Source organism: Miniopterus natalensis, chromosome 21, assembly GCF_054644295.1.
Source record: "Miniopterus natalensis isolate mMinNat1 chromosome 21, mMinNat1.hap1, whole genome shotgun sequence".
NCBI classification, from domain to species: Eukaryota; Metazoa; Chordata; class Mammalia; order Chiroptera; family Miniopteridae; genus Miniopterus; species Miniopterus natalensis.
In genome coordinates this window covers 12,699,309-12,709,987 of record NC_142101.1, presented here as the reverse complement: position 1 = coordinate 12,709,987, position 10,679 = coordinate 12,699,309, and the positions used below count along the sequence as shown (strand labels likewise).

The 10,679-nt window shown below is 44.0% G+C and overlaps 1 protein-coding gene across 1 annotated transcript; it reads left to right on the top strand.

The window, feature by feature from the left end:
- Positions 1 to 1,016: 1,016 nt before the first annotated feature.
- Positions 1,017 to 8,548, top strand: H3-3A (H3.3 histone A). The gene is made up of 4 exons (XM_016221211.2): positions 1,017 to 1,081; positions 2,623 to 2,773; positions 3,987 to 4,140; positions 7,901 to 8,548. The coding sequence occupies exons 2-4, from the start codon at positions 2,646 to 2,648 to the stop codon at positions 8,027 to 8,029; spliced, it is 411 nt and encodes a 136-aa protein (XP_016076697.1). The 5' UTR covers positions 1,017 to 1,081; positions 2,623 to 2,645; the 3' UTR covers positions 8,030 to 8,548.
- The last annotated feature ends 2,131 nt before the right edge of the window (positions 8,549 to 10,679 follow it).

The following is a 10,679-nucleotide window of genomic DNA, read 5'->3' as shown; positions in this document are numbered from 1 at the left end:
AGCTGCCGGGGCCGGTCGTCAGGCCCTAGCGCAGTTAGCTGTGTACATTGTTTTGGAGGCTTACAAAATACAGCCATCTTGCCTCAGACACCCGGCCCAGCGAGAAGGCGAGCCGAGGGCCCCTAGCCTGGGGGCCGCCACCTGCGACGGGCTGGGAGGCCCCGGCGGCGGGGCCCGAGCGGATCGGCCGCGGCCCCGCCCGCAGTCCGCCCCGGGCGGCGCGCCTCGGCCACGGCCGGTGTCAGCGCCCGTAAAGTTGTCCGCGGGGGGACCGGCGGCACCTGGCCCGGCGCGAAAGCGAGCGGAGGGGCTGCGCGCCCCGCCAGCTGCCGGAGCAGCGCGACCCGAAAGTGGGAGCGGGACGCTGCACTTCTATTTGCGACCTTCCGGCTGGGGACTGTTTTCCACTGGGGCGCGGCGACCTGGCGGGCCGCGTCCTCCACCCCGTCCCCACGCCGTCCCGGGCGCCTCGGGGGCGCGCGCCGCGGCCCGCGCGGGAGCGGGGGGCGCCCCCTCCTCCTCCTCCTCCTCCTCCTCCTCCCGCCGTGGCCCGAGACGCCCGCAGGCCGGGCGTTCACCCGCCGCGCCTCCTCCCGCCGCCCCCCCCCCCCCGCCCCCGTCGGCGCCCCAAACCCGGGCTTCGCGAGTTCGATGACGTGTGCGCACGGAGTCGGGTGCGAGTGCGGGCCCCGGGAGCGGGAGTTAAAACGGGGGCCGGCGGGCGGGCGGCCGTCTCGGTGGGAGCGGCGGGCCCCTCGGCACGTCTTTTGTGTTTGTACACACACCGCGCGAGGCTGCCGGGAGGAGGGAGCGGGCGGCGCGCGGGGGAGGGGCGAGCGCGCGCCAGCGAACGGGCGCGCGGGGGGAAGGGCGGGGGCGGGGCGCGAGCGGGGGCGGGGGGCGGGGCCGAGCCTTCCCTCCATTGTGTGTGATTGGTTGGCGCGCGGCGCGGGGGCGGGGCGACGTGTGTTGGGGGATAACCTCGGTGTCAGCCATCTTTCAATTGTGTTCGCAGCCGCCGTCGCTCTCCAACGCCTGCGCCGCCTCCAGCTCGCCGAGCTCCATCCGAAGGAGAAGGGGGGTAAGTTTCCCCGTCTGCCCGCTTTCCCAGAACCGAGCCCCGGTCGCCGTCAGCCCCGGAGCGGGCCCAGACGGTGCGGGGAGGGGACCCCCAGCCCCTCCGGTTTGGCCCACAAACTTTTTGGCCCAGAAATGGAGGTGAGGAGCGAGTTCCCCTCTCCTCAGGCGGCGGCGGCTCCCCAGCCTCTCGCCGCCTCAGCCCAACAGCAGCAACCGCCGCGGCGCCGAGCCTTCCCTCCTCCCCGCGCCCCGGGCTCCTCTTTCTTCGGTGAAATCCCGCCCGCCGCCCCTTCTTGGGACCCCAGACCTTCACCACGACCCGCGCGGGCCCCTTAACTACCGCCCCCGGGCCCCGGCCCCCAGTTTTCGAGCGGGAAAAGGGTGGAAATCGCCGCCACTTCCCACCCTGGGGTAACTCGCTTTTTGCTGCCTCCCCACAGTTGTTGCTAAGCTTCACCATCTTGTCTCTCTTCTCTGGTCACCGACCATATTTTTTCCCCCGTTTCTCTCTTCCCCATTTCAGAAAAGGAGGAAAATTCTTTGAAGAGGGACATTTTTTTCTCCTTTTTTGGAGAAGCGGAAACTTGATGCATCTGAAATGCAAAAAAAAAAAACTTTTGCATTTTGGAGGGCGGCACGTGGCAGGGGATGGGGTATTTTCGAGCGTTTTGGTGTTTTGTCTCTCAGGAAGGGAATCGGATCCGTTTTGCGATTGTTTCCATTTTGTTCTGGTCTAGAAGCCGAGTTTGTGCTGGCGCGAGGCGCTGGGAGCGAGGCGGGAGGCTGGGGGACCCTTAGCCGAGGGGCCAGAGGAGGCGAAACCAAAAGTTTATGTGGTGCTTGGGGTGGACCGGTCGGTCGGTGCGTTAATTAAAGCCTGGGTGCGGGCACTTTTTTTTTTTTTATTATTATTTCAATTGCGAAGCCTGGTTGGACTGCCGCGAGGACGGTGCTTTGTAGAAGGCTCGCTGGTGGTAGCTGCTGTTCCCCTCTTGTTTTTCGTTTCTCGAGACGCCTTTTTGTCAGCATAACTGTAGAGATGCTAAAGCGGGAATGTTTTCAGATATTTACAGCAATCTATCAACTGCCAGACGCAAAGGGGGGGGTGACAACGGGGGGGGGGCTAAAACCTTTTTGCTGTAATTTGACTCGGCCTTTCTTGGTTTGTGGTTTCGTTCTTCTGACGTGTTTATGGGTCAAATGTTTACAGACATTTCTAATTTCTGCTTTAATTAAAGAAATTGAAGCAAAGGCTGTTAGGGGTCTTTTTGTTCAGCCGTTTGTCGCTCGGATTTGGCATTTTTTTTTGAGAGAGAATTGGTGTATGATGTTAACAATTTTCTAGTACTACAGTTTGTTTCAAGTCGCATTTGGGTGGTAAATGTAATCTGCACCCTTTCGAATTATATAACATTACCGACATTATTTTTTATGCTGATCATATTTCCAGGATTTTCCGGGGGGGGGGGGCGGGTGGTAGTGGCAGGAAAACTTATATGTTTGGTAGTATGTGGTGATTTTTGGTTTTTTTTATGCTGGTAGGTAAGTAAAGAGGTCTCTGTACCATGGCTCGTACAAAGCAGACTGCCCGCAAATCGACCGGTGGTAAAGCACCGAGGAAGCAACTGGCTACCAAAGCCGCTCGCAAGAGTGCGCCCTCTACTGGAGGGGTGAAGAAACCTCATCGTTACAGGTATTGAAAAGAATGGCCAGTTTGGGGAGGCTATCAAACCCTAACAGGAATTGCGGGAGGGGACGGCACATCTACAGACGCTTTTTTGCCGTGCCAAAAAAAAGGAAAAAAAATAATGGGACAAAGTCCTGAAGCGCAGTATCCATATAATCTAATAAAAAGATGTATAATAAGCAAACTTTGCTTTAGAGAAACTGATTTTCTTTTTTTTAATATCTACTAATACTTGAAAATTTATATAAAATTTAGTGTTCAGTTTTATTGGGAACATGTTTAATTTTGAAGCCACAATCTTACCCATAGCCCAAAGGAGACCTATTACATCACTAATAAAGTTAATGGGCTTAACATTTTATTTAGCTGTTAGTGGTATATATTTTTAAATAGTAAAGTATTGTTTTAAAACACATTCTGAGGATACCCTTGCTTTTGGCAAAATAATAATTTGATCAAGCTTGGGGTCATTTCGTTTTAGTCAAGTTCCCATCCCTCATTTACTTGAATTGGTTTATGTCCTTCTGTTAGCACATTTGAACTACCCTGAGCAGTGTTATTAAAGGCATCTGCCATTAGAGGGCAGAAGTTGTCCATACTTAGGTAGCCTCTGCAAAAAAAATAAAAGCTGATGCAGTGGAAGAAATAAGTCAGAATTGAGGTAATTTCTTGCTGACAATTAGTAAAAAAAAAAAATCTTCCATGGATAACTGCACAGTCAAGAATTGTGGAGGATGGGCAGTGACAAAGTAAAGGTATTCTGGGAAGTCAAAGTAAATACCAGAAGTATAGTTTTAAATGAAGCTCATTGGGTTGTGTTGATAGGTCTAGAAGAATAGAGGGTGTAGGTGGGAAGGACAGTGCTTCCAAATTGAGAAGAGTCAGAACAATTTTGACTTATTAGTAGCCTAATACCTTCCCAAGCTGTAATTGTAACAGAAGTTAGTAGTGTATGTGTTAAATAAAATAACTGGCACTTGGACAAACTCCCTGCCAGGATTCTAATATCATGCTTTTTGCTTTTAAAGATATTATGTTACTCTTAATAGGCTTGAATAGTCAGGTTATAAATTGATAAGTGAAATTTGAAACAAGCTGAAAAAAAGTTGGATGGTTTATTTTTTGGAAGAAAAAAAAAGACTGCATTTCTTTAAAGCTAACCACTTATTTATGTTTTTTATGTACTTGGTAACCATTTCTTTAATTTTTGTTTTTTAAGGCCTGGTACCGTGGCACTTCGTGAAATTAGGCGTTATCAGAAGTCCACTGAACTTCTGATTCGCAAACTCCCCTTCCAGCGTCTGGTGCGAGAAATTGCTCAGGACTTCAAAACAGATCTGCGCTTCCAGAGTGCAGCTATTGGTGCTTTGCAGGTAAAATGGCGGGTAGGAAAGCCTCTAAGAGTTGGGGGCCCTGCTATGTACCAAAAACAGTTCTAAATCTTTGCACATGCTTATGTAATCAAGCCTATAAGATAGGTGATATCTTTATTTCACTGTTGATGTCGGAAAGGTTAAGTTGCTCGAGGTCACACACACAGAAAATGTAATTTGAACCCATTTGACTCCACAGCCTAGTGTGCAGTCCATTATACCATTTAAAAATTTTAAATATTGCACTAAAAACAATGTTTACGGGGAAAAGGCACTGTCTGGTTTGGCTTATGGATGCTGCAGGACAATAAGAGGACATGGGACTAAAGGTCTATACTGGTAATCAGCCTCAAAGTGGCTGGTATAAAAGGAATGTTATAATGTCTGGCTGGAACTGAAGAGGCGCAGACGCTAATAGAGGGAGCATACTAGCTAGGAGGAGAATAGGTGGTGGTAGAGAACTGTGCCATGAGGGAGATGATACCCGGCTGGTAAAGGAACAAGGATTTGAAGACTTGTACTTTGCTAAAGGGGTTAGGGATTTCAATTTAAATGGGAAGCACAATAAATTAAATCTTGGCTCCAAGGTGTCAGAACTTTGAGAGATACTGTTCTAGGAGTGGTTATGTATTTGAAATATTTGTAGTTTGTGCTGAGATTAAACTTGAAATGCCACAAGTAAGATAATTTGATTAGGTACAGGGGAATAATTAACGTCTGTCGCTTAAGTAAGCCTGTTTTTTATTGTGTGTTTGGCATTTTTTTAAATCAGTGTCTCAAAATATGGTAAAGCTACTCCCATCAGCTTGGGGTTGGAGGTGATGAAAAATGCAGATTGCTAGGTACCACCACACATCTGAATCAGAATCTCTTTGCGGGGAGGGTCTGGAATCTACATACACTCCATTGGATGATTTTCAAGGCTGCTGTTGCTGTGCCAAGCTTTTGCTTTATAAGTGAGAAAGATTTGATAGGTGGATTTTACACTGAAGTGTAATTGGTTGAGCTGTTTCTATGGTTAGTCTGAACTTCATTTGATTGGTGAATTCCAGGAGTAGGCATCCATTAAATTGTCAATGAATTGAAATTTCAAACTAAAATCTTCCAGTGTTGTTACTTTTAAAACTTTCTGTTTTAATCACTGATTATCTTCAGGCCCTATTTCATTTATTACTGCAATTGCAAATCACATTTTCCCCACAACTTTAATACAGAAATATTACTAAGAATCTTAGCATTGATTCAAAGCTGCTAATTTTGTTTTTTAGTTAGAGTTAGCAGGACTATGCTTTTGAGAACATAATTATACTTAAAAACTCAACATTCTGAGTTTGTCAGTGATACAGAGTGAAAATTGAGGTGGTTAAATAGTCTGGGTAAGAGACTATTTAAATTCATGTGTAAATTTCTGTTGTTACTGAATTTAAATGTTGGTATACAGCCTTGTAAATTGAGATTACTAAACAACCTGGGTAAAAAGACTATTGTCTTTTTTTAATTCATGTGTAAAGTTATCGTTGCTGTTTGTAAATATGTTTGTGTTCATTTTGAGCAAATGTTCACCCCTGCTGCCCATATTATTCTAGCATTAGAAAGCTCTTATTTTTATTGGAAAGAGTACCTTTATTGCAAGTTTTTGTTTTGTGTTTTCTTATTTTATACATACACTTAGGGGTTTTTTGTTTGTTATATATATGTATGTATGTCTTCATTGATTTCAGAGAGGAAGGGAGAGGGGGAGAGAGAAACATCAATGATGAGAGAGGCATTGATCGGCTGCCTCCTGCATGCCCCCCCCCCCCCCCCCCCCCCACTGGGGATTGAACCCCCAACCTAGGCATGTGCCCTGACCGGGAATCGAACCACGGTCTCCTGGATCCTAAGTCGATGCTCAGCCACTGAACCATGCCCGGCCAGGCCACTTCAGTTCTTTTAAAGATATAGAGATGGAGAATTTGCTAATATAAATAGAATAATAAGAGAAAGCAGTTGAAATTGATTACAAAAGTCACTGTATCTTTGGCTTTAGAATTGACACAACTTAAAACTTAAGTTTTACTTATACAGCTTTTCAAATACAACTAAATAAGGATGGGGGGGCAATCCAGTGAAGATGACAGAAAAGTTAGTCTAGGTTTGCCATAGATAATCAAGAATTAACTTTAAACTTAGCCTTTTCTTTAATATCTGAGAGTTTAAGGTATTTCTATGTTAAAAATGGACGTAGAATTGTTGAAATGGTGGAAGAATCAGACAGAGCTACCCAGACAGAACCCTATAAAACCAATAACCAGGTTCTAAGGCAGCACTGAGACCCCCAGCTGCCATATGGCACATCTGAGTAGTACCAGGGGAGTCTCTAGATCTTACCTGCTCTTAAATCTGAATCACAGGATCTATTGGCTTGTCCATATAGCCACGTATACTGTTGCATTTTGCAAAAGCATTCTAGATTTGCATAACGCTAAGATAGGATAGGTGAAACAAAATTAAACTTCGAACCCCTAAGAGTAGGCTACAGTATGCTGTGTTTTCCAAATTTTTTGCCCATTTCTAGAATATCTCAAGGATGAATCCCCAAATATTACAGAGTTTTGCTGTTAATAAATTTTTTTTTAATAGGTTTGATATGAGGGGCCAATTATATAGGAAAGATTCAAATTTAAATTAGGATTAAATATAGAAATGAACCAGCAAGTGTTTATTAAACATCTACTTGAGAGCAAGACATTATGAGTGTAAAATGAAATCTCTATTAAGTTACTGAAGGGCATTAAGAGATGGCTGGTGTACAAGACCAATGGGTGCCAAGGATGGAGGAGTTTCAAGGTTACTTGCACCTGGAAACCAGGGGCAAAAGGAGTGCTTGCATTCTCCATGTTCCAGTCTTAAGCTGGGCCTTCAAGAGTAGGTAAATAAGACCCAGCTTTTGGTAACATGCTGCAGAAAGACGTGGGGATAGTAAAATTTGGCATTAAGTGTTGAATTGCTCAAGTATTCTTGTGTTTCTTTTTTAGTTTTATCATTACCTAAAGATTACAAAAGGAAATACTTTTTTTTATTTTAATTAGGGCAAAAATAACAACTATAAATAATCTGGTTTTTTTCCTAAATATATCCTGGGTGGAGAAATACCTTCTAGATAAATAGAAAAGGCCAAATAAATAACCTCTCACTTAATGCTCCTAATCCACTAAAACACTTTGGCTAACAACTAGTCTAGTAAAACAAAACATTAGGTTATTCATGAGTAAACACGTTTTAACATAAACTAAAGCATCCTTCAATTTCAGACAGCTGTAAGATGTGCTAACAATTTGAGTTAAGTTAGTTATAAATAGAAGCTCCCCCTTTTCCTCTTTGCATGCCAAGTATTGATGAATGACTTACACAACTAGCAGTTTCTGAGTGATAGTAGAGATAAGACTATGGATAACAAATGCTATTATAGATTGGGGGTATGTAGAGAAAGGTACACATTGATGGGGGTAGGGGACAGATGTTAGACAAAATAGGTCGGAGTATGTGTTCTGGATCCTATTGTACTCTTGTGATGAAATCTGAGGTGTAAAAGGAAAGCTAGATGAGGACCATAACATGGAAACCACTTGCCAACTATTTAGTACGCATTTTGTAAAATAGTTAACATCTTCTGAAGAGGTTACTAAACCCTTTAAAAACCTCCATAATTTTAACTGATACAGATGTATCTTAACTGTTGGGAATACCATTAATACTTTTTTCTTTATTCCTGTTGTAGGAGGCAAGTGAGGCCTATCTGGTTGGCCTTTTTGAAGACACCAACCTGTGTGCTATCCATGCCAAACGTGTAACAATTATGCCAAAAGACATCCAGCTAGCACGCCGCATACGTGGAGAACGTGCTTAAGAATCCACTATGATGGGAAACATTTCATTCTTTTAAAAAAAATTTTCTCTTCTTCCTGTTATTGGTAGTTCTGAACGTTAGATATTTTTTTTCCATGGGGTCAAAAGGTACCTAAGTATATGGTTGCAAGTTGAAAATAGGGGACAGAAATCAGGTATTGGCAGTTTTTCCATTTTCATTTGTGTGTGAATTTTTTTAATATAAATGCGGGGACATATAAAGCATTAATGCAAGTCAAAATGTTTCAGTGAACAAGTTTCAGCAGTTCAACTTTATAACAATATAAATAAACCTGTTAAATTTTTCTGGACAATGCCAGCATTTGGATTTTTTTAAAACAAGTAAATTTCTTATTGATGGCAACTAAATGGTGTTTGTAGCATTTTTATCATACAGTAGATTCCATCCATTCACTATACTTTTCTAACTGAGTTGTCCTACATGCAAGTACATGTTTTTAATGTTGTCTGTCTTCTGTGCTGTTCCTGTAAGTTTGCTATTAAAATACATTAAACTATACCTGCTTTTGGTCTTTATTATCAACCTTACTCTTACAATTTACTTGAAATGTCCCTATTCAAAATAATTTTAGTATCAAGTGCTTTGTCACCTTATATCTAAAACATAAGGCTGTTGAGAGATGGGGAAAGTATAACCCTTGTATAGTGACCCTGTTTGCCAAAACCAGATCTTAACTCGTTGATATGATATATTCTAAACCAATAATTTTCAAACCTAGCCAGCCAACAGAATCACATGGAAATAGTGGAAGTCTGTGAAAGTACACTTAAAAACACTTAAGTCCAGTCCAAAAATTAGTGCATTGGAATCTTGGCTATTTTAAGATGCTCTGTATTAACCCTGAAGTTATTAAGCACCAATGGTTAATTCTTAGAAAACTTATATTTAGCCTTGGAATGATTAGTGTGAAATGAGGATAATGAATCTTTAAGGACTTTACAACACCCCTAGTACTTGACTGTTAGCTGAATTTGGCTTTTGTTAATATTTTTTTATTTTTAGAGAAAAGGGAGAGAGGAAAAACCATCAGCTGCCTCCTGCATACCCCCTACCAGGGAAGAAGCCAGTATAGCGTGGGGCTTATGTTCTTAATGGTCTTACACTCCTTTTTAGCTGTAACTTCATTTTTATATTGTTGGTTGTTACAAAATCCTTTGATGAGGGAATTGTGGAATTATTTTTAGAGCCTATTTGTTAACGGGATCCTAGTGTGATCTGCATGTGCTTCCACAGGCAGGCACCAGTTAGGAGTATTGTCAAGAGCATCTAGTTTATTCATTGCAGTGTAAACTAAGTCGATTGTTGAATGGAATATCCTCTGTTAAGTTTTCTCTTAAGTTTTCATATCTTAAAAGTATGTTTTTGTTTCTCTATAAAATGGTTATGTTAGCAGTTTATTCATTTTGATGAACAAGTTTTGAGTCATAGGTGCTCACTGTCCAGGTACTATTATACAGTAAGTCATCCATTACAAAATGAGACAGTTGGGAAACAATTGGCACAAAGTAGATGAACTTGGCACTGTATCAAGCCCTTGACAGCCTAGAAACAGGAAATGAAAATTTGAATATATTTAGGATCTGCTGGATGCTGGGGAATGTAAAGGCATAAAGGCGCTCGAACTCAAATTTAATTCTCAGATTTAATACCCTGCTTTATACGTGAAGATTGCCCAGACAGTAGATTGAGATGGAGTTTGTTCCCCGGTAGACTATATCCAGGGCCCTGCTCTTTAACTCCTATGCTCCAAGTGTGAAATAAGTTAATTTTGTGGGGGTGCTAGAAGTTAAGAGAGTTGACAGTAAATGATGGGAAAAGACAAAGTTGAGGATGGTGGCACCTAGAAATCACAAGAAAGCCCCTCTACATTTGGAAACATGCTGTTCACCTACTAAATAGAGTGAGGTAGGAACATCGACCACTGGATTTGGCAACGTGGAGGTAATTGGTGATCTTGATAAGAGCAGTTGATGAAATGGAGCAAAATGTAATGAGTACATTGAAGACAGATGGGCCGGCCCTACTAGCGGGTTGTAGCGTCAGCTCAGGGACTGAAGTGAAGGGTCAGGGGTTCGATTCTGGCCAAGAGCATGTGCCTCGGTTGCAGGCTAGATGGGGAGGCAACCAAGGTCTCACATCGGTTTCTCTCCCACTCTGAGAAGCAACGAAATTTCCAGTGAGGATTTAAAAAAGAGAGGCTATAACAGAAATAATCACACTTTGCACCGTCAATCACGAGACACTGTGATCCTCCTGATGTAAAACACTGAGGACACAACCAAGTGTTAACCTGAATATAATCATGAGAAGGCAGCCAGGTAAACCCAGAGTGTAAAACATTCTGCCGAACAACTGGCCTACCCTCTTAATATCAGTTTCACAAAGGGAAACGCAGGCGGGGAACCGTTTCATATTAAAGTGACTGCCAGGTGAGCCGAGGCCACCGCACCGGCTCCAGACTGGTCGGCAGATGGCCGCACATCCGGCCCTTACTGCGCGTCCCGGGCGACCGCAGCCTCAGTACCCGAAGCGTCGCCGGCCAAGGACGGGCTTCCGAGCGGCATCGCCCCGTCTCGGAATCGGAGGTGGGCAAGGCTGCCCCGCCAACCCGTCCTTCGGAGCAGCCCGG